Source organism: Seriola lalandi, unplaced genomic scaffold, assembly GCF_002814215.2.
Source record: "Seriola lalandi dorsalis isolate HSWRI2012SDOR001 ecotype SW California unplaced genomic scaffold, Sedor1 jcf7180002053771, whole genome shotgun sequence".
Taxonomy (NCBI): domain Eukaryota; kingdom Metazoa; phylum Chordata; class Actinopteri; order Carangiformes; family Carangidae; genus Seriola; species Seriola lalandi.
In genome coordinates, this window is record NW_019524324.1 from 419,265 (window position 1) to 445,308 (window position 26,044).

The 26,044-nt window shown below is 41.3% G+C and overlaps 2 protein-coding genes across 6 annotated transcripts; one reads left to right on the forward strand and one right to left on the reverse strand.

Moving 5' to 3' along the window:
• Positions 1-18: 18 nt before the first annotated feature.
• LOC111651773 (uncharacterized) lies at positions 19-23,943 on the reverse strand. 4 transcript variants are annotated; one of them, XM_023401819.2, is made up of 6 exons: positions 6,199-6,477; positions 5,644-5,703; positions 3,756-4,121; positions 2,359-2,598; positions 743-839; positions 19-427 (listed from the first exon to the last, which is right to left on the reverse strand). In XM_023401819.2, exons 2-6 carry the CDS (start codon positions 5,693-5,695, stop codon positions 367-369), a joined length of 816 nt encoding a protein of 271 aa, XP_023257587.1. In that variant the 5' UTR covers positions 5,696-5,703; positions 6,199-6,477; the 3' UTR covers positions 19-366. The 4 variants fall into 4 exon arrangements, with proteins under 4 accessions (XP_023257587.1, XP_023257586.1, XP_023257585.1 ...); XM_023401818.2 differs by lacking the exon at positions 6,199-6,477 and adding an exon at positions 23,856-23,943 and having other exon boundaries at positions 19-839; XM_023401817.2 differs by having other exon boundaries at positions 19-839; positions 5,644-5,700.
• Positions 8,461-20,531, forward strand: LOC111651772 (uncharacterized). 2 transcript variants are annotated; one of them, XM_087172797.1, is made up of 9 exons: positions 8,461-8,565; positions 8,805-8,862; positions 11,892-12,245; positions 13,367-13,633; positions 14,967-15,254; positions 15,644-15,757; positions 15,947-16,008; positions 16,171-18,072; positions 18,499-20,531. In XM_087172797.1, exons 2-9 carry the CDS (start codon positions 8,823-8,825, stop codon positions 18,520-18,522), a joined length of 3,051 nt encoding a protein of 1,016 aa, XP_087028923.1. In that variant the 5' UTR covers positions 8,461-8,565; positions 8,805-8,822; the 3' UTR covers positions 18,523-20,531. The 2 variants fall into 2 exon arrangements, with proteins under 2 accessions (XP_087028923.1, XP_023257583.1); XM_023401815.2 differs by having other exon boundaries at positions 8,462-8,565; positions 18,493-20,531.
• Positions 23,944-26,044: the final 2,101 nt, after the last annotated feature.

Consider the following 26,044-nt stretch of genomic DNA (forward strand, 5'->3'; position numbering starts at 1 on the left):
TAGTAATTTTCTGTCACAGTTTGTGTGGGGATTTTATTACGAAGACAATACAGTACATTAAAATACATTGCAAAGTTGATACAAGCTTACAAAATGATCATTGTTTTTACTGTTAAATACACAGTGTCAGGTGCAGCCCAGCAGGAGGCAGTGTACAGACACTGCCGGCACTTCAAGATGAATATCCATTTTTAGATATTTTTTATTTGCCAGCAAGCAGTTCACTCTTCACATTGTTCCACTGCAGTGTAAGGTCATACTGCTCACAGGACAGGAAGTCCCTCCCTCATAGTCAAGTCCATTCACCGTTCTCCTCTCGTAGACCTCTGAATAACAAAAAATGAAGCCCTGGACCTTTTTCTTTTTTTAGATGGAAGCATCCAAAGGTTCGTGCAGTCTCTCTCTTCTGTAACTGTGCCTGTGTTTCCTGAAAAGAAACCAAGAGATAAATTTAGACCAAACAGCACTGACAAACCATACACTGGCTTGAGCTGACTGTGATTGTTGTATTGTCAGCAGACACACCCTGGCCTGTCATACTCCATGTGTGTCATATATCATGTGGGAGGACTCTATAGCTTCTCACTGTTTTCACTTTGTACCCTCATTTTTCTCTCTCTCCTTTCTAAAGGAGCTACTCCCCTGTGTCTTATTTTCTCTCAGTGTATGGTTTTATGATCAGAGCATAGCCTGAAATGAGATTTGTGACTGTGCCTGCCGCTGTCTATGTGCATTACTGTACCACCACAGCAGAAATGCCAGCACTCCTCCAAACAGCAGCAGGAGGACGAGACACACTATAGCTGCCGTCGTTCCTCTGCCCTCTGTCTCACACGGTGCTGTCGAGTAGGAAAAAGAAGATGATGAGATGAGGGGGAGAAATAAAAAATAAAATAAAAACAAGTCATCTGACATGGCTGCTCTTAAAGGCCAGAGAGGTCCACTGCAAAACGTCTGCACAGTCACTTATACTGACTCTAAGAGCACAAGCTAACAGGAGGTATCCTGAAATACCCTGAGTGTCTTCGGATCATCACGCCTCTTGGCAGATACGAAGAACTGCATTTGTCTTGCCTGTTTAGCAGCAGGAGCGGTAGTGGTGGTAGTGATTTATTGATCGCACTGTGGAAAATCCTTTATCACTGAAACACCACCAGTGATACAATACAAAGAACAAAGTGCAATCAGGACACGGCTCAGGTAGACACAAGCCATGGTATAAAGGAGTCTGATGAGCTGACTTTAAATAAGATGTCAGTAGGCACAGCCACCTTTTCATCCTATCGACTGTTGTCATGATCTCATAATTGAAGTATTTGGCTCCTTTTTATGTCAGTAAATGTAGTGACACAGCAGTTTAAAGTACTTTATTAGTACAGGTCTTTTCACTTGGTACAAATATGGAACTATTGTTTGCAAAATGAACTTAATCTATCAAACTTTAAACTTCTCATGAAGTGTGAATGTAGAATGTTCCCTTTGAAAATATCATATTTATTATTAATGGGTCATTATTACTGATGCATTAAGGTGCATCGAGCATTTGTTAATGAGTAGATTCTAACTACTTCACATACAGCTGGGTAGTTAAATCCTTCACCAATCATGCATGTTTGATTTGCATGCATTTTTTTAAGGCTGCTCATATATTTTGTATGTAAAACTGTAATGTGCAAAGCTGTCAGATAAATGTGAAATGAAGTAAAAAGTACAATATTTTATTCTGGAATTTCTTGGTTGTGTAGCAGCAGCATAAAATAGATTTTTTTACATAAAGTACAAAGGTGTACCTGATGTTTTTTTTGGCTACTTGGAGCATCACAACAAGCTGTACGCACAACACTGACATGTTGATATGGTGAAGTTGTTTGAAAACAGTTTCCTATTCCTATTTACACATTCAGCAGACAGGGAGCAACCTTATCATTTATTTGGAGTTCTGTTTCTGGCCACCAAGATTCAGTCTCCACCAGGAAGGTGAAGGGAAATATCAGGCCCTGTAGCTGCTAAATTCTCCGCTATGTCCACCACCTAGTGGCTAACTCTGTATGTCTGCTGTTTGGTGATAGCAGGCCAGAGCTTTCCACCTGACTGTGTCTGGAAGCAACACTGATGTATGTTGGGGCCATAAACCAAAACAATGAGCTGAAAGATGCTAAAACGCTGTAGAGCTGATGGAAAATACAAAGTCAGGTGGCCATAGTTATTTTTTCCATTGTTAATATTAATTTGTGTATCTTTAAGAAAGGTAAATAATACAGCAAATGCACTTTGCAAATCTCTGCAAACTGCACACAGGCCATACATTTCCAAGCACAATGTTAGAGGCACAGACAAACAACAGTGTCAAAATCCTACCTGCAGTGTAGGTGGCAGAACTGTAACCCAGTTTGTTGCTAACCACACAGGTGAAGTGGCCACATATAGGGGTCATGGTCACTGACAATGTCGCTCCATCTGGTGAGACATTTCCTACAGTCTTGGTGATGGTGGCTCTCTCGTGGAGCCAGTAGAAGCGTGGGTCCGTCCCCCAGGCCTCGCCGCAAACCAGTGAGGAGTGAGACACATTGATGCTGACGGACACGTGGTTCACCGCCTCTGGAAAGGTAGAAGAACAGAGTGTGAAAATGGGTGACAACCATGGAGGTAAAAATGTATAGCTGGATAGAAACAAGGGGAGATATGAAGTGTTCAGCTGTAGGCGTCGATCTATTATAAAATGAGAATAATGGCACATGGCCGTCCGAGAGGGTCTAAGACAGAGAATCATGGGAGATGTTTAATGCTGTCAGGAGAAACTGGCTCAGTTTCACAGACTATAATGGGACCGGAGAGTGAGGCCTAATGTCGGAGAATGGGATGATGGAAAACCCTGAAAGCTGAGAGAGCAGATGTAGAGAAGAGTGGAGCTGATGAATTGATACCGTTAGAGCAGACAGATGAGAGTAAAAGCAAAGAAGCTTTTGACGGAAAACTAGAAAGCTACAGCGAGACCGAAATCATCTAGGAGCACAGAAACAAAGAGAGAGACCCACAAAGCGGTGCCCATAGGCAAATTTCATTTCATTATTAAATGAGACAACCGTCATCAGAAAGAAACAATGCCTGCTGGCGTGAAATTAAAGCACATTCATAAAACCATTGGTAATTGTTGGAGTTAACTCTCCAAAGGTCAGCTGAAGATCATTTGAAATATTTCTGCTTTCATATCATTACCCTGAGATGTATGTTTATGAGACTTCTTCTTTTTTTAATTTATTTTTAACATAAACTGCTGTTGTAAAAATTAAAACAAGACTATGTAATGCTGCTCCGGAGCAGCTGCTAAATGGACTTTGTGGTTGTTTTTATCAGCAAAGAAATACAGTCGAAAATTGATTTGAGATAGAGAAAACATGCAAATCCTTCAAATGTCGGTCACTTAACACTCCATTTTTAGCTTGAACACACCTTCAGAAAAGTCCATTCACTGTGACGGGGGTGTGGTATACCAGGGAACATCATAGATCTTTTACAGAGTTGTATTTTTCAGCCTACAGGAGAGTAAGGGAAGGAAGTAACGTCTGTAGAATTGGACCAGGATCAGTTGAATACTGATAAAGTATTGACTCAAGTTCTTTAAAATGATTATTCAATTATTGAAATTGATTGATTTTTAACTACCCTATCAATTGAGTAATTGTTTCAGCATCATCTGCAATGTGCACAAGAGACTTCACAGTAAATTCCTTCACATGCCGTGCATCATACTGTACCATATTCCCTGACAATGCATTGTGCAGGGGTCTTGGCTCCTGTGTGATCCGTCACAGTCACAGTGTACACACCGCCGTCCGCTCTGCTGTATTCATTAATCTGAAGTGTCGTTTCCTGCTGCTCCACGTTCACACGGACCTTTGGCCTCGTGCCAACACACTTGAAGCTGTTGCCAGGGCAGGTAGCCAGTGTCACTCTCGTGGGGGCTATTCCAGTTTCGGGCTCCCGTTCCCAGGTTACCGTGGAGACCTCCTCCAGGGGTCCGTGCTCTATCCGGGCCTTCAGAACCAGAGCGGAGCCGGGGATTACATGCACAGGCTGCTCACTGAGGATGTGCACTGACATACACTGGAGGCCACATGGCACTGAGGGCAGAGAGTGGACCATTTCTGTGTTACTTCATGCTCATCAGTGTCTGGTGCTTAAACTCACCTGCCTCATACAGTATGTTTTCCTGTTCTGCTGGCCACGATGACCCAAAGTATTTCATATTCATCAGTTTTGACCTTTTAGGGTTTGCACTGCATTTGGGCAGAACGGGAAGCTAATAAAACAAACAGTGGCATAATACTTCATCTCCGTCCTCAGTATGTGCTTTATGAATATGTATGGCTGCTTTCTGTCAAACAATGTCAAGCGATGATTTATAGTGCACAACAGCCATGCCTAATGTGATATCCATCAAACCACATCAATATCCTAAAATCTGTGTCACAACTGCAGTGGACCTGGTAAGCCTGTGTGCATTTACCTCAAGGAGTATTAATCATGTGTCTTAACTTGATAGGCAAAGGATGGAGGAGATGTAAATAATGCAAATGTGGCCATCAATGCAAACAGCAGTTTACAGCAGTTCTTTTGCATGTGTGTCAGAGTGCTCTCGGAGATTTGAAGGATAGCTTCACAATTTTGCAAATCTATCTTTAAACACTAGTCAGGTGCCCATGTGTACAGTGAAATCATTTGTTATGACCACTATAAGAACCTTTCCTAATGCACTTTCAGTGAAGTGAACAGTCCTGGCAAAAGACTTCTTGTCTTCTTGTTAAAAAACAACCCCATAGGTTGTCTGTGCAGGCAGCTTGTTCTAAGCCATAGTTACGCTGATGGGACTTTCACACAGTGATTGCTGTTCATTTCCTGTGTGAAACATATAGTCAACTTGTTTCTTCTCATCATGACTGGTCTACGTGCTTTAACGTTTGTTTATTATTGTCACCATGATGACAAAGGTCCTTTAATCTTAATGAAGTTTTTACTCTAACCCAAACTGTGATCTTTCCCTAAACCTAACCAAGTAATTATGATGCCTGAAGTTAACCAACCTGTTACCACAAACTTATTCTTGTTGCCATGATGACGAAGGCCCTGCTGGTACACGCCTACGGGTTGTATCCGAGGGTACGGACAAACGACCTATATGGTTGTTTCGGTTGGATGACTGGTTGGTCTTTACTAAGGCTTCAGCAGTCTGTGTTAGACAAATCAATTGGATATCTCCTAGAGTTACAGCCAAATTCCCTTTAGTGTCTCTGCACAAAGTGTTTCCTTGTTGAGCTGCAGTGGAAGGATAGACACAAAGAGGCCATTTGTACTAAAAAGGCTGTAACTTTAGAAGATATCCACTTGATTTGTCTAACTCAGACTGCTGAAGCCCTGCATTACCTTCGGATAAACTCTTGAATGTATTCCTGCACAAAATAAGGACTGTGGATTTTGTCCCCCCACCCCTTATACTGAAAGCACAGGAGGAAAGATTACAGCAGGCGAAACCTGCTTTAGCGTTCCATGGGCAACTGACTGTTGTCTTAAGACTGACTTCATATTTTATTTTATTCGTTTTTCACTAAAAATCATTAGGATGGTGCCGACAACAAAAAGTCTTACTTAAGAGAAGCAGCAGGGCAACTCTCCAGCACAGGAAATTCTGTCGATCCATAACACCTGCTGATGTAGAGAGAGAACAGAGAGAGGAATTTGTCCATGACCTCAGCAACAGCACACCATTTCCTCTGTACTCATGCAACAGGGGTGCCACCATAGCAAGACTAATAACACCACCTCCAAAGAAAATGCGAAATTAGAGTGAGAGCAACAAACAATTAAAGCAGCATGTACCTCTATTAAAAATGTAATCCAAATGGTTGGGGTATTCTTTTTTTTGTTCTTAATTTATTTGTGAAGTATCCAAAGAAAAACAGTATTGGCACTGCAGACGGCACTAGATTCAGAAGTTGGAACAAAATGAGGACAGGTCTGCTGCCAAAATTAAAATGAACCCCCTCAAGCACAGCTGCTACAAGAAAAAACACAGAGAGAGGAAATACTGATAGCAGCGCAGGAACACAACCCAACCTGCATGCATTAAATATAACCTGGAATTCACCTTGCTGTTTACCTTGAAGTTATCCACATCAAAACCCAGGAGTAGGATTCACGTACCTTTCCAAAGGTGAGGCAAACAATACTGTCGAGCCTGAGCTCCTCCGCTCTGTGTTCACTTTCTCAGAGGTTAAGGTGCAATGCGACTCAATCAGCGAGTAGATTTATGGCCCAAAATAAAACAATATCTTCAAAGCAATTGCCATCGAGAAATAATCTAGTTACAGATGAGAGTTCCAGATCTACAGCTGTTACAGCAAACAACATCAAACAGATGTGAAGCTAAAATGTTTGTGGACCTTCTTCTTCTCTCTCTGGCCTTTTGTGTCTGCCTGTCAGGTCCAGTCAGTGAGTCACGTATAGGCGTCACCTTATTTTCAAGCAGTTTCCTCCCCCCCCTCCAACTCCCCCCTCTCTTTCCTGTACAGTAGAGGGTTCTTTCTGCTTTGTGTTTTAAATAAGTGAACTTTCCATTGTAAAATCCCCCCCCCCCCCCATCCTTTCTCTGACCTGTGTCCGAGCACATGCTCCCACAACAATACAACTTGTTTGATTTTGGATTTTCACACCACTGTTTTTGCACTGTTAGTAAACAGATATAAAAGAGATAAAATGCAATGGTATTCTTTTGAAGGGAAACCAATGACAATGTTGGAACTGAGTCTTATGAAACAGGCTTTGTACTGCAGATTTCTTATCCAGCATGAACACCATTTGCCCTAAAGACACTATACTTTGTCTTGGCTTTGGAATGTAAAGATGAGCTAATATATGAATTACTCTATTCCAATTGTTTTCACGAATTGTTCCTCGCATGCAACTGAGAGACATCTCCAAGCATGTAAAGGGGAATGCCAATGATTTTACTCTCTTTCCCCTGGGAGAGTTTGGTTGGTCTGTGTGAAGTTGGAGAGAAGACCCTTAAATTCAAAGTCTGCTTCATTAACAGTGAATCCGGTGCTGATTTAATGGAGTCATATTGGAATTAAGGTCATGTTGTGGCCTTTTCCAGCACATATAAATCTGAATTTAAGCATCAGCTGGTGGCAAGAACAGGGAAGAAAAATCTCCCATCAAACAAGATGATGTAATAAGATCAAAAGCTCCAGAACAACTACTAAATAGCCTTGAGATGAGATTGTTTTGTCAGCTGAAGACCTATTTTACTCTACTAGAGCAGTGAAACATAATGACATCAGTTATTTCAGGCTTAGCTCTGCAGTTTTTCACTTTAGGAAATGCATCCTGGGGCTCAGATATAAAAGGTGATTTAAAACTGATTATAAATCCATTTGTATTTGCAGAGGGGTTGTGAATAATCATGGGAATAACAGCTGTGGCTCCCTCCGAGTCTTTTGTCTAGAGAAGAGTGCTGTTAGCTGGGATTAGCCAGTGGGTGGCACTAATACATCAGCTGAAAAAAATCAACACTTTGCCCTCGTATTGGCCTCTTTTTCTTTTTTTTTTTTCATAAATCAACATATGCTTCTGGTTCCATATGCAAAATAATTAGTGTCTGCTTTTGCTTCACATTTATCCATATCATTGCAGTGAACAAATTAAGAAAAGAAAGGAAGGCATAATGTTATTACCTCCATACAATTTTATCAGCCAATTCATCAGATCATAACTTCCGTGTTACACGTGAGGAGTGATAATATAAATGACCATGAATTATGAATGTCCAAAGGGCAACAATAACCATTAAGAGAAAATAAAATTATTATATCCTCTGAAAAGTGATATGGTTTCTGTTATCAGTGTGGCACTATCTCATTCGCTCATCAATATGAATTTCATTAATCTAAAACCCTTTCAACAAAACTGAAACATAAGAAAAATGACTTTAAACCCATTACATTTATCTATGTATTTATGTAACCAATTACATTACATTCATGAACATGTTTCTGTCATATGTGGACTGTAAAATATCGAATACTGTAAGATTTACTTTTCGTATTTACTCCTTGATTCTTAATGTTATCATTCAATGTATCATATCAACATGTCAACGCTATAGTGGACAGAAACAATGCACATCTATTAAAGTACTGTACTTAAATACAATTTTGAGGTCCTTGACTTGAGTATTTACATGTTATGCTATTTTAGTTTTCAGTTTTATTTGATTTTAATTAAATTAATACATTTTATTTTGTTAATTTCATCATGCTTTTATGTTAAATCTTAATCTGAAAAGTTTAGTGGAATACAACGTCTACAATATTTCCCTCGTACGGCACAATTTTACCTTGGAACAGTGCTTGCACATATATGGCTGCGGACCCTTTAAGAGAACAGGTGTGTCCTTGAAAGGTAACAGTCAAGGAACAGGAAGTAAACGCTTTAATTAGCAAACACAAGCCAATACGCAGCTATTTTTCGGTACAAAAATGAACGTGACTGCAGGGGAAAAATACTTCGGTGAGTCTTAAAAAGCTGATTCTCTTATCAGTGCTCAGGAGACAATATTTGTCTTTTTGTCAGCTATAAACTGAACTGAATGGTGTGTGTATATATAGCACAGTAATAATAGCAAGGCTCCTGTACAGCCTTTATTGGACAAAGTCTGTTAAAAAAAAAAACTACTAAAAACTGCTAAGATTTATCAGACTTCATAGCAAAAGTAATTTTGTATATTAAAGAGTTTAATCTCTCCACAGACCGGCCTGACTGACGACATGAGACAACCTTTGCTCCTTATCAGTCTGTCACTGGCAGGTAAAACAATTTGCACTGACAGACACCTCTTCCGTTCAAATGGTTCAAACAGCTCACAGAAGTCTCTAAAGAGTATCGGTAGAGTCAGTACTGTGGGGGAAAAAAACAGGGCAGGGAAGAGAAGCTGTGGTATTCCAGACACGTGTTTAAAACAATTGCATTTCAAGTAGAAAGCTCGCCTTAACTGCTCTTAAACCTGCGCGGCTGCATTCCCATCTGTGCACTGACTACTGAGTGACGTGATGCCTTCACGGACTCCTCCCTGGCTCCTGCATCTGAGCTTTCAGGCTGACCCAGAATGACTGGGAGATTTTTGTTTCTGTTTGTGTTGTTTTGTTGATAGGGATGGGCGATGCTATCGTTTTAGAATATAATGACAAGCTACACGGCTGTTGTTCATGCATGAACAAAAGGCCTCCTGCCAATACAGATACTTGGTGGTTGTTCATGAAAATAAAACTTCAACATGGTTATTATTAAGTCCAACTGAACTGGCATTTAAAAACAAATACCATGGCCTGTAACCTGACCATTATGATTCGATAAATAAACACAGGGAAGACAATATCCTGAACTTTTACACTTTCAAAACACGTGTAATACAAAAATATAACAAATATTTCATATAGATGCATAAGTTGAGCCTTAATCAAAAAATAAACATGAAAATTATTTGTGAAGATGATCTGAAGGAGGAATCCTGTGATATGGGTGTTGTTGTGTCTCCAAGGCCTGGTCACCAGCACAACATGCAAAATTTAACTAACGAGGCTGGTGGTGAAGATCAAAACCAACAATGTATTGATTTCTCTAACAAGTATTGTCCATGAAGCCAGAGCCTGATGTGGCTTATTCCTCTATTACAAACATGAGTTTATTTTGAATCAATCCCACATGCCGTAAAAACACTTAAGAAATGCACTGTGGTTCTCATCTGTTTAGGAAAACTACATAAAACCTTTTACATAAAAAAAATCAAAACCATATATATTTTTTGTCTTTAATGATTTACGACTCAAGTAGGAACGAATGGGCTTGGAGGATTGACAAGTGGGAAAATGTTGACAGGCTAACACATCGCTGGTTTTGATCTTTTCATGCCATTTGTGACATTTATATGTTTGTAGAGATCTTGTATGAGTAGTGTATCTGTTATTGTAGTACCAATTTTTTCCATTCAAAATTTCTTGTTAGGGTTATACTGGTTATACTGGTATGACAGTATTGGATCCATGAAAATGAAAACGATCAAGCAGCAAAGATCTACTTTTGGTGTTTGTGCTGCTGCAGCAAGATGAGCAAAGAAAATAAGCACTGGGAATGTAAATGATATTTTAATTTGTTCATTAACTAAGGGTTGTTGTTCATGCATGAAAGATAATAATTAAAGTAATAATCAGCAACATTTTCATATAATTAAATATTCATTTAGCGGCTGTCTATTGGCAATTGATATTACACAAAAGTGAAACAACCTACACTGTTCGTAAAAAGCTTTTTTTTTCTGTTCTAAACGCCTGCGGTTTGGTAGATGTGTCTCTGACAAGGATCCTTTGGTGCACAAGAAGTTATTTATTTTACATTTCCAGAAACAGCTGTTAGCTTGGAAGAGACGGATTATTAGAATGAACAGTTATACCCATCAGACCCACATTCAGAAACCTGAAGCTCAGCAATGGGAAGTGGAAACTTTTCTGGCTGCCAGTTAATCTCTGTGGTTTACAGTTTTATCATCGGTTAATTTCATTGCACTTATTGTCATGATTTCTGGGCTCCTTGCCATTGTTCATTCAAGGTATCTGCATCTAAATCACTTACACAGTTTTATATTAGCTATAGTAATCAGTTGTAAGATATTCAATTCTTACAGTCATATTTCCAACAGGACATGAAGGTAACTGAAACTGTGCTGCGTCACCCGTGGGTGATCCTCCCTCCTGACTCGATGAGTCTTTATCTTTCTGTCTCTACTGTAAAAGCAACGAGGCCACTGATATTTCCAATCGAGCGCCGAAACACTTGTTGTCTTTAACGCCTCAGTGTGGAAACCTGAACGCAATCCATATAGCTGCTGGCTCTTGTCATTTTATACTTGGCTCCCCTGTGAGAATCGTGTAAAGGCAGTCCAGCGAGACTGATCAAGACCATATTGATTAGAATCACTATAATTCATTGGCCAGAGCGCTCTTGCGTGGTAGCTTTATATGCCAGTAAAAGGGCACTGAAAATTCAGTCTGGGTTTCCCTGCCTTAATCTGTAATACCAACACAAACAAGAGGAAGCACTGGCAGCCAAATACAAAAACAGCAGATTCCTTTTTTTTTCCCATCCATCCTCACTCACATACAGATTACAAATGGACAAACAGCATACAACAGTTAAATGCCTGAATGTGTAAAATCAATGGTTCTTTATAACGTTTTTGAAAAATTGCCTATGCACCGCTGATTCTTGAGAAGGGAGACGGCAAATATGATTCTGACACGGCTTATGTTAAGTCAGGCTAACAAAAACACAAAATAGATGTTTAGCTTGGGATCACTTACAATCCAAAAAACATGGTGTGAAATCTGCAAGGAAAAAAAAAGTGTGTGTACCTTACTAATGGGTTTTTACCCCTTGAGCCCAGTCTGTGTGTATCTATAGATTTAGTTCTCTGCAGTGGTGAGAGCAGTATTAATACCTTTCTGGGCCTCAAACAATTATTTAAATGGAACCGTCTGAGAAGTTTAGAGGGGAAACCGCTAACAACTCGATAAACATCTGAAAGGTGACAAGGGGCCCCAACAAGACATTGTTAATTTGTAACGTCTCATAAGATAGAAATGTTTGAACCAGTGGTTTGATCTTTCATAGTACATTGTGTTGTTTATCATGTAAAACCTGCAACTATAGCTGTCAAAATTTCCACCTGAAATGTTGTGGAGTAGAAGTATAAAGTAGCATAAAATGGAAAGAGTCAATTAAAGCACTTAATTAAGTAGAAAATGTACTTTTCTGCAACTAATTCTCCTTTTTTTTCTGATTAGTTCTCCTCTCTGCCGACGTGCTGCTCGCTCAGGACCAGGTACAGATCGAGTTCCAGATCGACCCGGTGCTGGTTCAAACTGGTACTGAGATAGTGTTTACAGTGCTGACAGTGCCTCAGGTCCTGTCTGTGACATGGGAGTACCAAGGAGGAGTGGCTCTGGGTCTGTGGGCTGGGGGAAATGCAGTGGTTGATACAGTGCCCCAGTTCCAGGGCAGGGTCACCATCACCGCCACCCAGCTCCGAATCGGAAGCGCCCAGCTCCGGGACGCGGGGAACTACACAGTGAATGTGGTCCCCATTGCTACCACAGGCCTGACTTCTAACTCCAGATCAATACAGCTGAGGGTGTTTGGTAAGAGATAAACAGTGTGCCCGTCAGTTCATTTTAAGAGAGACGAGGAGGGAAGTAGAAGATGGGAGGGCTGGTGGAGTGAGCAGGAAAGGGAGGTTTTGAGTGAAGCGATAATGTTAAGGAGGACCAGAAGGGAGTAAAGAGAGAGGAGAGGGAGGATTTGGGAAGTAAGAGAATTAGTCTGGGAGGTATAATGAAATTAGTGACCCATAGTAGGCGAGGTAAAATTAATGAAAAAGGAGGAGGGGATGAAGCTAGTGGCTCGGGGCTTTATGCTAATCAAAACTCATTTGATATGCGGCGCTCATGCTCTTAGATGTTTGATATTGTAGCATTTTAAATGTAGCGTTACATCTACATTCAGTACATACAGTACTTGCATTCATTTACAGTCAGTACTGTTATAGAGTTTGAACTTGAGCTCAGTGTCTCTCTTTATTTTCAGTCGTCCACCCACGCCACAGGGATGATGTACTCTCTTTCTCATCCCTGTTACCACAAGCAGTAGTTGGGGGGGGTCACATCCTCGTAACTCACAACAGCTAGCTCATGACATTGAACAGGTGAATCCTTGAACAGGACTCTCAACCTCCCACTTACTCACCCGAACTTACTCTGGGAATGAGAAGCAGCTAAAACTCTAAAATATAAAATGCTACTTCTGAGTCACAGGCAAGTGGAAAATCTGCAGAAATGCAAGTGATTGGAGCTATTTAGTAGTTGCTTGAATGTTTGTTTGTTTGCTGTTGCTGCTGTGGTTCTCTCTTAGTCACTGCCTCCTCCTCTGTCCATACGCCCTCTCTTCTCCCTCTCCAATTATTTAACTTAGGCTGCCCGCCAAGAGGCATCTCAGCTACCACTCATACCGTCTGCCCCCTTATTCACCATCTGTGCTTCTATCTGAATCCTGTCCCTTCCCAGCTCTCACTTGCTTTGATTACAACAAATTATCCTCCACAGAATAATAAAACTGCCCTCTATTGTCCTGTCACTCCAACTTTTGAAGTGTGTTCTCTTATACTGTCATGCTCTATACCAACAGTAATAATGCCATTAGATACCTCTCCTGGGTAGTTCTGTATTCTGTTAGAGAAATCTTTATTTTTTTATTCTCCCTGTAGTTCCAGTGGCCGGGGTGAGTCTGGCTGTTCCCTCAGTGGCGGTGGAGGGGAGAAATGTGTCTCTTAGTTGTACATGGACTGCTGGGACAGAGACTACAGTCGAGTGGGGAAAAGGAGGCACAGCCATCACTGCAGACTCCAGGATCACCATCTCAGATGGCTCTCTGGTCATCAACCCCGCCAGACGGGATGATACCGGGGAGTACACATGTATCGTCAGCAACCTTGTCAGCGCCCAAACTGCCACAGAGAGGCTCACTGTCTTCTGTGAGTTTACACTGATCAAGACAAGTGGCAGCTAATCTGCTGTAGTCACTGCAAATAACAGTAGCTTATCTGCTTATCCATATTGCACTGCATACAGTGTGCTGAATCACACTCAGATTGCACAGGACATTCTTCCATAAGCTTATTGTGCTGCTTCTGTCTTCATCACATAATTAATTCTAATGTGACAGTCTTACAGTAATATGCTGCAATGACTACCCTCCGCATTCCTGTTCTCTAACATCTAACAGTGCACATTTGCACTTAAGCCAATGTATGGCAACTTAGAGAAAGTGAGAATAGATTGAATCTGAGCTATCACCCTCACGGGGGATGTTGCAGTACTGCTTTCTGATTAAAAGTCATAAAAATAGAGGTGCAGCTAATGATTATTTTTCTTATTGGTTCATCTCCAGATATTTTCAGTCTATGTACTCTGAGAAAATAGTGTAAAATACCACTTTCCCAGAAGCTAAACCGACATTTTGAAATGTCATGTTTTGTATGATCAACAGCTCAATACTTAGAGACATTTAATTTACAATAATATGAAACAGAGCCACAAATCTGCACGTTTGAGAAGTTAGACAAAGCTAGTATTTAGCGTTTTTGCTTGATGAATGATTTATTATTACGATTAATTTGAAATTAATTGAATGACAATCATCAATTAATAAATTACACATTGTTTTGTTGACCAGCCATTTTTGAGAAATATGCTTATTTGGTTAAATGGTCTGTTTAATATGAAGCTGGAGCCAGCAGCCTGTTAGCTTAGTTTAGCTTAGCTTAGCTTAGCATAAAGACTGGAAACAGGGGAAACAACCAGCCTTCCTCCAGCACTTGTAAAGCTCGGAAAATGATTATGTAATATTTAAAATTTTGAATCCATCCAAAAACTAAAGTGTAAAAACAAGTTGTGGTTTTACACGGGGTTATGTGCTAGACTGTTTCTTGAGTGAGCACATTGACTTGTAGTCACATTGAGGTTGCCAGGCAACCAGCGGAGACTCCAGGTACTATAGTCAGTGAATAAGCTTATTTCCCAAATGTCGAACCATTCCTATTAGGAATCTGTTTTACTTTTTATTGCCATATATAGCCTGAAATGAGAGTCTTTTTTAGGGGTAGTATGTAAATTCTGTGTTGAACAGCAGGCTGCAGTAACTCGAAGTGTTTCCTCTTTTACTTTCTTCAGCCTCTGTGCAGGATGTTGAATGCACAATGTCCCTCGTGTATAATGTGTGTGTTCGAATCAGATTTTCCTTGTTGTACTTGAGCACCAAATGTTTTTGATGGTGATAATGATGTCCTCTGCTCATCACCAAACCAGATGGCCCGGACACCCCTGTACTGACCAAGGAAACCCCAAAAGAGTGTGTCGGTGGAGGGGATGTATTGTTGGGACAGACGGCGCGCCTCACCTGCGATTCTGACTCGCTGCCCCCTGCCCTCTTCTCATGGCAACGTGATGGGCAGACTGTAGCATCGGGCCAGCCGGGCAGCGGGGTGCTCATCCTTCAGACTTTCTCAACCAATCAGAGTGGCCGGTACGTCTGCACGGCCAGAAACAGCATCACTGGAGGCACATCGGAGCAGGGGACAGACTTGGCCATCGTGGGTGAGTTATGGTGGACGCTGACCTCCTTGTGACTGATAATGATGACGGTTGGTTTTGGACTCCGTCCCTGTATCTGTCTTCGCGACAGGAGAGGGACAGAAAGTATCCTGGGAGATTGATCTGGTGGGAATGTGGTCAAAGTCATTCAGTGACTTACACACACACACACACACACACACACACACACACACACACACACACACACACACACACCGACTTTCCTCTCTTTATTTTCATTTCTTTCTCTCCCTCTCTCTCTGCTGTACTTCATCATCTTCCCTCCTCGCCTCTATCTTTTTTTTTTTTCTTTTTCTCCTCTTGTCTGTCTGAGCTCTAGACTCATTATCTTTATTAATTCTGCCCCTTTGACACCATTCTTTCTATTTCAGACACGTGTCTGAACGTAGGGGAAGTGGTGGGGATCGTGATTGGAAGTTTGCTGCTGATCATAATCATTGTGCTCCTCATCCTGCTCATTGTTTTTCTCTTGCGAAGGAGGAGGGGTAAGTCTGTTTTCTCGATCATGGTCATTTTGTTTGTCCACTTTTCATTTAATTGTACATTATTTTGAGTCAAACACTTTGTAAAAGGATGTTTTAAGGATCTCTATGTCCATTTGTGCTTTCCATAATAGCTCAGCCACCTTTTCTTGCACTTAAGTGTTATTTTGTTTGCTATTTCTATTACTACAGGTCACTCAGGACGAAGGGATGCTCTGGTTTATCCGAAGACAAACCGAAATCCCCATCTTATAGTAAGCCACTATAGCAGTTTGCATATGATTCACCATTGATTTTGTCTTTATCTTGTCCATGTGATGATACTTGAGGGCTTTCCACAAATTAATACCTCTATTCCATCTTTCTTCTGCTGTCTCTTCTCACCCTACCCTCATTTTTCATTTGCTCCCATTAAGCCTCCAGATCCACAACCTAATGGTGCAAGGGAATCGGGCCAAGGTCCCCACCCCACCCTCTATCACACACACACCCGCCAACCTGACCGCCTATACACCGCTGCGCGTGAAAACAGTGGCAACCAACAGGCACTGCCACTGAACGGCCTGCATATCTCTGACACACACCAACACAATGATCATACCCACACAAATGGAGTCCGACACAATGCTATTCAGAACACCAATTCATACCCGCACAATGGCATTGACAACCCGGCTTTCACACACACTGATGCTCAGAATGCAAACACACTCACAAACACACAGCGGCAAAACTCTAACATTCTCATACAGGCAGGCACTGCCCAGGGCGGCACCCAACCTCCGGCGGTCCACGTCAGCCTTAACACACTGCCACAAACTGCCCAGCATAACAACAATGCACATATGCCCACCATTCATGTCAATCTTAACTCATACCCAGCCAACGGCCAACTGACTCAGCAAGACAGCTTATTTCCTCTTACCAACACAGCTAATGTCAACGCTTCACAAACCCAACAAAACCTGCCACATACAGAGCAATCAAGTCCCAGAATGCAAAGTGGGCAATCCTACCCTAGTGACTCCCGAGTGAATGGTCACATAGACGCAGCTCAGCCTGGACTTATACCAACTGGATACACACATTTTAACAGTAATAACATTTCCCAGCGAAATGCAGACACACAGACCTACCAGCAGGACACAGGCCATCACAGCCGCTCTGACAGAAACTCAGAAAGACATGATGCCACTCCGCGCTCCACCCGTCGACAGGTGCCATGGGATCGCCTCCGAGGGACACCGTCGTATCCTGGTATGCATCAAAGAGGACAATCATCACCTGAGATCCCCTCTGACACTACAGACTACACTGCCTATCCTCCCATGCCAGAGGCAAGAACGCCAAACAGATCTCAGGCTCCACCTCAGAGCCAAAACACTTTGTGGAGCAGAGCTCCAACCAGACAAGAGGCACCATCAGTGCACAGACAGTCGCAAAGCCGTTCAGCTGATCTTCGAAGCCCAAACACTCGCAATGTAACACAGCTTGAGGCTGCACACAACACACACAGAAGCCCCCGCACACAAAGGGAGAGTGCTCAGCGAGACATCAGAGATCCGCCTCGTAGCCAGACCGCCCCCAGGCAGGAAGCCACACACAGCAATAGCCCCCAGGCGCTGCCTCTCATGAGCCAGCAGGCCTCTGTAGGACACTCTACCATGTCACAAAGACCCACAACACAACAGGGACTGACTGCACCACAGGGTGCAGATACAAGAGTTTTGGCTGATCCTAATCACCTTCCACAGGCACACATGGCCCACCAACATAGAGCAGCACCGATCCAAACACCACCACAAGGTCTGGGCATGCAGTCACAGCCTGTCATACATGGTGCCAATCACACTAGCCAAGGAGGCACAGTTCCAGTCCCATACCATTCTGCCCAGCCTAATTCCAGTAACCTAACCCAGGCCGCACTTAAATCCCACACTGAGAATGCGCAAGTATTTCAGAGTCGGAAACAACAGACCCAGGCTGCCCTGCTTCACCCAGGACCGAAGGCTCAAGCTCCTGCCGCTGGGGCTCAGCATCCACCAATTCCTCCTCCTGTTATACCCCTCGCACAGTTCCAGACCCTCCCCAAGACGCACACTCAACACAAATCCCCAACTAGACGTCCTCACCCCGCCAGGCCCCCCGTCAACATACCAGTGGCTCAACGAAACCTACAACAGCGGACCAATGCGCATCGCCATCCTGGAAATGGCCATGTGCATGCCGGTGCACACAGGCATGCCCATGCCCATGGCCACACCCACACCCATGCCCACGGCCACGGGCACCCTGCCCACTTCACCAACCCACGACAGGTGAGTGAGACACAGCATGAGAGTTTGAAACTGCAGCCAACAGGTACCATAATGTTTGCTGATTAAACAGATTTCCAGCACATGGTTCTCTCTCAGATGTACACTTGCAGCTGTCATTTCATGTCATGCTTCCTGTTTACTTCCATGTGTGCAGTGTTGTAGGCCCACTTCTACCTGTACTGTCTCCTCAACAGTTTGTGCTTCTGTCTGCAGTAGGCATTGCTTGAAGGATGCTTGACAGCGCCCTTTAACTGGATGTTGCATTTTTATGATTGGCAGTCGTCCCTTTGCCATAAAAATGTATTTAGTCTTGAGTGTTTGTGACACTGTGGCAGTTTTTTAAAAGTAGCATTGTGTGTCTGAGGCTCTGCTTCTTCTCAGTGACATGTTGGCAATGAAGGGGTTGTTGTGTCTTTCCAGCAACAGGCTCACAGAGGGAGACCAAGATGATGACAGATGTCAGCAGACTACACTCTAGAACCGTCCCACATCCACTGACACGAACAAACAGCTGACAGACATGATCCAATATACCACCAAGCAAGACTGACTGCGTAAGGTTCTGCACTCAGAAAAGCTGTCACGCCATGGTATCTCATTACTAAAGTCATTGTTTTTTGTTAAAGAAATGAATGTGTCTTCCATGGGGATGATAAAATATAACTTTTTTAAATTCAGTCCTGCTTGACAAATCATCTCTAAGATGAAGGCTTAATCTGCCCTTTTTCTAAATATTTACCAGTATGCCAAATGATACATGAAGGATTTTCACAGAAAATGTTCTTCCGTCAACAACACCTCTCTCCAAACACACACAGACCCGGACCCACATGTATTGTACTGTTTGTGTTTTCTGGAGCGCTGGTCGAGCTTCAAACTTTGCCAAGAGCCTGCCCAGAGAAGACAAGTTCAGTGATCCATAGCTCCTGACCAAGCTCACGTCCACTCATGCATTCCTCATGAAAACGGAACAACCCTACCTTGACAAAATGCTCTTGAGGTGCTTGCATGAATATCTGTGTCTTAGGAAGGTCTAATAGTGACAAACAGTAAAGTAAATGAGAAGGGGACCCTGCACAAGACGGCCTTGACCCTTAGGAGCAGTGACAATTATGAAATAAGAAATTAGCCGTAGGGGGCTGGTCTTAATCTACGTGGAACTATTTATTTTGCACCCTCTGTTTACAGATGCCTCTTACTTCACTTCTCAATTAAGGAGATTCGCCTCAGTGCCGCTCGGAAGTAATGCTCAGCTAACTATGAAGGGGATACGACGAATGGATGGCGCTTATTAATTAGATGCTTTTATGTGACTTAAATGACTTGGAAAATAATCACACCCGCGTATGAATGAAGGCTTCACAAAGACCTGAGCTGCCATGCTTTCTGCTGAAAAAGCACAGTGTTGCAATTTGCTTTTCTTCACTGGGTCATGGACAGCACATTAAAAATGATTGGACGTCATTCTTACTTTTCAGATTATGTATTAATTGGTTTATAATGTTTTTTTTTTTTGTACTCAGGGGTGTACTTGTGGAAATTGGTTATTTAGTTTGCACCAAGTGATATCAATGCTATTGTCATTAATTATGATCAAATTCATCTGTACTTTAAAAAATAACGCTGGTGATAGTCTATATTTTTCTTATAGTCAATGTCCCATGTCAAAAAAAAAACTAACCACGAACCGATTGTACTCACAAGTATTGTGTGTGTAGCCAAACTCATTCTAATGTGCTATAGACAAGAGCTCCACTGTTGTCCAGATACTAATAAAAACAGATTAATCAGCCAGACTGTTGTACTGGGAGACATGGTCCATCATTACAGTAAACATGGTCGCAGCAGTTTGTTTGAGTTAATTGCACATATATCATCATGCTGCTGTAACTACTCACTAGAGCACCAAATGTGTATTAATCCCCCGCTGAAAATAGTCCCAGACAAATGCGCTATTTAATGCTGTGTGAGCAACGTTTCCTAAAAGCTACAGTGCCCAGCTGATTCTGGAAATGAATTAGCCCCTTTTGAAAACAAAACTACATATTTGCAACCTGTTTCTGAAGTTTTCAGTTTTCAGTAGAAACAAATAGACGTTGAGAGACGGATTAGAGCCCAGTTGGTTTTTGTCTTTTCATGGGACTTGTTGAGAATTAAAAAAAAGAAAGAAAGAAAGAAAGAATAGTCCCTGTCTTTTGATATCAAAATACATATTGAACACATCACATCTGGTGGCCCCAACCTTACATCTGGAGCCTGAGATTTATGTTACTGCCTTGAAAAATTGTGCCGTTTTTTAAAAATTAATGCTTGTAAATAATTTATACAGATGTTGAATATCCATGTGTGATGCTTCAAGCACACTATTATTATTTATCTTTGCTCCTCAGGAAGGGTTTGTACATTGTGTGGGTTTTATGAAATGTTTTATCAGTAACAATAAAGGATTTTTGTCATTATGTGTGTTTTGCATATAACCCGGGCAAAGTCTATTGAACAAAACCATGGAACATTGGGTTGTTATTTCCATCCACAGTGGAAGTCACTTGCCTAGACTATTCACAGCAGGACTTTATTTTACCTCCACTTTCAAAAATGAACATATTTTTTCAAAACATGAGGATCTTTTCATTTTCAGTAGAAAAAAAAAACCTACTCACACATGTTGGCAGTACGTTAGACCACAAAAGCACCTATTTATGCTGGTGTTCCTCTGAATCACAGTGCTGTTTTCAGTCTGGGCATATTTCTGTTCACTCTGTCTATAGTGCTAATTATGCATGGCGCCTCTGTACACCAAGCACTGTTGTTGATTCTCCTCAGATAAATCTGTTCCTTCGGTTTGTTGTGGAGGTGCAGAGCGTGTGTTTGGATCACAGCTCCATCAGTCTCCCAATCCCCTGCTCCCACTTGTACGTCACCTCTGATGAACAGTCCTGTGGCTCACTATTGGAGACACTTCACGGTAGTCTAGCACTGTAATGAGTGGAGATGGAGTGCATTTGAGTACCTGCACTAGAAAAGGTTACAGCATTGCCTACCGGTTCCAGATGAAAGCTGTGATTTATGAAAAGTTTGGAGCAGTTTTACAAATGCACCACTTTGTATACTATACTTTGTCTTTGGAGTGAAGTGTGTTGTTTATGGGCTACACAACTGAAATTACAAGGCACTCTGTAGTCTTGAAACACACAACAGCAAACCTCAAACGCTGATGTGGCCACCTTCCCTGGGCCAATTTGCATGTAAATCTGCTCGTGTTGTTTTAGTATTCTGATTTACCGTGATTTACTGTGACTGCTGCAAGTAATTGTAATTGTTTATGCTTCCCTTTGGAGGCATAAATTAAAGGCAAACATAACTGAAGTGCGGTGTGTGCAAATAGGGCATTTTTTGTGTTGATGAATGCACGTTACGGTGTGTGTCAAACTGCAACAGTGAGCCTCCCTGACTCAAGTGTGGAGGGAGCCAGTGTTGATTTCTCTCCGGAGACTGCAGTAGATTTTCTCAGAAAAACTTAATACCACAAGATGGCCAGTATAATTCTAATCCAGTTCTAATTTAAATTCAGTCTAGCTCAGCAGGCTCACATATTCTCATAGATGTGATGGCATTTTGAAATAACAGAGGAGGTGTCATAAGGCCCAGACAGACTTTAGTCCAATTAACAAATATCTCCAAGTGAGTTAAAGATCATGATGTCGCCTTTTTGGCCACATTTGCTCACTGCAGTGATGCCACATTTTCTCCACCGCCAGGGAAAAGAAAGGGGTCAGGCATAGTAGTCCTATCATCACTAAAATGAACTGGTAAATCCTTTGAGATCCACGTGTCCATCCCTGTCAGAGTGTCCTTGAGCAAGACGCCGAACCTCTGCCTCTGTGCACTGACCCCCTTTAGTGAAATTGCACATGAATATGAGTCTCAGAGGGATATGAAATGAAACAAATTTATGATTAAACTTTACACACAAGGGAAACTGAACAAAAAAAAAAAAAAAAAACTGAACATTTTAGAGTGTGACAGAATGACCCTGAATTTATAGCTTCAGTCTGCGCCACAGCCATCTATCCATTCATAATGTCCTTGAGCTGGACAGTGAATCCCCAACAGTTCACTAACTGTAAATCGCTCTAGATGGGAGTGTCTAAAATGTAAATCATAAGCTGAAACTGCACTGTGGCAGTCAGGGACTCCATCCCTGCTCATCCCACAAGGGGGAGCCATGTGAGAGGACTTCTGAGGTTATCTATTGATCATTTCCCACCATTTCTTCTCCCCACGGCCTTCACCATCTGTGCAACTTTGATGGTGGCTGCAGAAATTAAAAAACAAGCCATAGGCAAAGTTTTTCTTGTCTTTAGTCCAGCACACAAAAAAAAAACTGTACAACCAAATACTGTGCAGTGACAAGGAAATCCGCAGTTGTCACAGAATTGTTTATGGATGCTTAAAGGTGAACTGCTGCCTTCAGTGATACACATCAAACACAATGGCTTCAAAGAGTTTTGCGTTTTATCGTAATCTTTTGTTGATTCAATTGAGCATATCATATTGTGTTTCATATCTTCACCATGCTTTCTCTTTCAAATAAAGGCAGATTCTTTTACAGATATTTCTCTGTAAAATAAATCAGAGACAATTCTGTGGAGTCCTTGTAGAAAGCATTTCCAATAGATCTTAGATGTCATCTATGGCATTGAAATATAACAGTGAAAAATCTATTTGTCTTTGATACTGTACTGTAGGTGTGGGTATTCACAGATGTTTCCCATTGTTAAGAAACAGAATTTTTAAATGATCAAGCATTTTAGGTTTTACAGTGAAAGTATTAGACATTATCGCTCTCTAGCGTATTGGGCTGTAGTGGAAAAAGGACTTAAAATAAAACCACACATCACACCCACCATAATGGCGCAAAATCTAATTTCTACCAAGTATTTTTCAAGGAAACAGAGGTTCACAGTTTGCGGAAGCTGCCAGATGACAGTACACAGAAATCTTTTGTTAGATGTTCAAAGAGAGAGCAGATTCTTCGAACTGCGGTGCAGATAGTTCTCGTAATTAAGCCATGTGTTGCAGCAAGAAATCCAATGTCAGCAGAAAAAAAAGAAAGATGATTGTACCAAACAGAGCAGATGCAAGAGTACAGTAGTGAGCTGCAAGAATAGAAAGGAATGAAATCCATAACATTAAATGTTTTTTTGCTTCACACTCTGTTTACTTCACTTCTGTCTTTCTACTCATTTTACTCGTGACACAAACACGTTACTTTTATGAGTCTTATGAAGGCTTAACGACATGTAACACTTCTCGGAGGAATTAGTGTTGTCACAGTGAACATTCCTCTACAAAAATAATAGATGCTACAGTTCTGTTAGACCTTCACTTTTGCTGAATAGCAGCAACTAAGGCCACAAGTGAAATTTACTGGCCAAAGGTAAATGCTAAAATGTAGTGTAACGGTGGCACAAGTAGAAAATAGTCATAAAGTTAGTGCACTGATTCAATAATGTCAGCAGTATATGTCACATGCCAGACCAAGAAAGGCTGCAGCAGCAAAAACCCCTGAGTGTGTTGACTTGAACAAGAGAGTGTTTAACTGCTGCTGAATTCAACTTCTCATCTGATAGAAGACAAATTAGTCTTCTTTCAGAAGTGAAGTGAAACTTCAAGGACAGGAAACTCACATAGTATATTGCTGCTCAGGTTCTACATGGGCAATACATGCCAGTTAAACCACCCACACACCTTAAAGTAGATATTCACACATCCCAACATACCAACCAGAGGTGGCCGAGATCAGGTGGCGAATCCAGTAGCGCTGTGCAGATAACAGGAGTTTCCATAAAGTGAGTTTGTCTCTCTATGACCTGTCCAACAAGTTGTGCAAAAGATTATGGGAGTTTGTTTTATTCATCAGTTCAGCCTAGAGCCCCCCTGCTTTGAACACTGTCAGGCTGAGGTACTGTTGGGTAGGTCTCTGTATGCACAGTGCACTAAAAGCCTGATTAAACAAGCAGACGCCTTCCTGTCCTTCATGTCATGCCTGGAGTGAAGACCCACATACCTTTTTATCATAAGCCTGTCAGCAGAGCTTTAAATACCCTGCAGGACAGAGGCTATACTCTACTATTAGCTTGACTTCTATTTGCATGACTTAGACTGGATAGATTTCATTCACTGCTTGACTGGTTTGTGCTTCCAGCCTACTTTCTGAGAAGTGAAAACCAGAGTAAATCAAAAATACTTCTTGGTTGTAATCCATGCTAGATTAAGAGTATATAGAATCGCTATCTCTGTGGGTGTTTATTAAAGCCTAGCCAATACAGAAACATCCATCAGATTAGCTTATCAAAGAGTCTTGACAAACATGCAGTGTATGCACTGAGGGCATGGTATTGTGCACTATGTGACTGCAAAGCTGTGATCTGCTTCGCTGCCAGCTCACGTGCTGCAGACTACTGTAAACTATGGACCCTGCTGAACACACTAAGTAATGATGCCACTGTTTTTAAATTACCCCATGTGCTCCTTCTGCACTGTGTACTGTGTGCATTTCCATCCACCATCCAAGTTAATACAGATATCCTGTTATCAGCTGACAGTAATGGCCAGGCTCTTGTTTACATCCCTGCATCCTTGTTAAGTACAATATGTGGCCTCAGTGAGCGAATGTGTGTAATCTGATATGGATGTGTTGCCCTACTTATTTGGGCTCAGCAGCTCAGCCTGACTACTTTTAAATTCTAAATATATCTTTTACACCCACAGTATGATGAAAATTTTCTTTTGATTGACAGTTGAGTCAATTGTATTACATTTATCACCGTTTTAGCAACTCATTAAAAAAATCAAAGTGGAGTCAAATTTGCTGCCATTGGTCTAAAAAAAACGTAGTGTTTAGTGCACCTTAGAGTTTTAATACAAAAAACATAAAATAAATAAAAACACTTTACTTTAGTCCCTTATTTAGAATTTATAAACTGTGAATGAACACTGTGATTGAAAGGTATGTTGCAGTGAGAATAATGTGCCATGAGAGTTCACATCATTAATTACATTTATTATAAAAGATGTGGCTGAAAGCTCCTTAAGAAATCTAGTAAATTAAAGAGGTTTTGTAAACTAAACTGAAACTTGAAACTCTGTCATATAGTTGATCCTCATCAATCAGTTTTGCAGATGAAGGTATAATGTTTCCACAAAATTAAATGTCTTACAGGTATCTGCTTACAACTATATTATAGTGTGTTATAAACCATTTATGGCTGCTTATAGATGCTAAAAAATGGAAGAGCTATTAACGAACAAAAAATAAGTGTTACCAACAAAAAAGACACGCAAGAAAGAAAGAAAAAATTAAAATAAAATTTATCAAAGATGATGTAATGTTGATCACAGACGTGAGTACTGGGGCTGACATACAGGTCCACAGTCACTGCTGTAATTGTAATCATCAGTGTCATTATTAGACATTTGGGAAAGAGGCATCAATAATACCTTGGTCTACTGCTCAAATCAAATATAAAAGGACTGGCCCCAAAATCAAACTAAGTGGTTGCTGAGTCCAGTTTTGGGTGGTATGGGGAGAAATAGGTGACATGCAACAGTGCTGATCACCTGAAAGCTAAAGAGATACTTATTGCCTCACACATAAAATTACCTACCAACCCTCTGTTGGTTTTAATTTTCATACATCAAATAATTAATAGTTTTTTTTTCAGACTAAGTCATTTGTAAACATCAACTTAGGCTCCACTAACCTGTGTTGTGCTTTTATTATTTCTGCCATTTAAAACTAAATGATTAATCAGGCAAATTACCTGATAATGAAAACAAACATTGGTTGCCAACCTTGTGAGTACCAATGTTCCAGCTTTCATCTAATTTTTTTTACATGACTTTATGGTGCAAAATGTAGCCTTGTGAGTCTTGGAATATCCATCAAAATGCTATACAAAGCCAGCCA